The sequence below is a fragment of the Eimeria mitis genome, genomic scaffold (genome assembly GCF_000499745.2).
Source record: "Eimeria mitis Houghton genomic scaffold, Emh_scaff2781, whole genome shotgun sequence".
Classification (NCBI taxonomy): domain Eukaryota; phylum Apicomplexa; class Conoidasida; order Eucoccidiorida; family Eimeriidae; genus Eimeria; species Eimeria mitis.
Genome location: NW_013571122.1, coordinates 5768 through 6095, shown reverse-complemented (window position 1 = coordinate 6095; position 328 = coordinate 5768). Strand labels below are relative to the sequence as shown.

At 53.0% G+C, this 328-nt stretch overlaps 1 protein-coding gene across 1 annotated transcript in view; it reads right to left on the bottom strand.

Moving 5' to 3' along the window:
- EMH_0058640 (uncharacterized protein) overlaps positions 1-328 on the bottom strand; it is a gene marked incomplete at both ends in the record, with an annotated part of 1544 nt that overhangs the window by 892 nt on the left and 324 nt on the right. The window contains one exon of the mRNA XM_013497592.1: positions 3-153. Coding sequence (XP_013353046.1) covers positions 3-153 — 151 coding nt within the window. The remainder of the gene's footprint in view (positions 1-2; positions 154-328) is intronic.

The following is a 328-nucleotide window of genomic DNA, read 5'->3' as shown; positions in this document are numbered from 1 at the left end:
AGAGGTTTGCTGCTGCTGCTCCTGCTGCTGCTGCTGCTGCTGCTGTTGCTGCTGCTGCTGCTGCTGTTGGTGCTGCTGCTGTTGCTGCTGCTGCTGCTGCTGCTGGTGCTGCTCTTTCAGAAGCACTGGTTGCAGCGTTGTACTTTGGGGTGTCTGGGGAGATAGAGCGCAGTTTCTCGCTTCATTTGCTGCTGCTATTGCTGCTGCTGCTGCTGCTGCTGCTACAGTTGCATCTTCTGCTGCTACTGTTTCTGCTGCTATATATTATTCTGTCTCCTTAATGTCTTTGTCTCTCCTTCTGCTGCAGCAAGAAGCAGCAGCAACACTA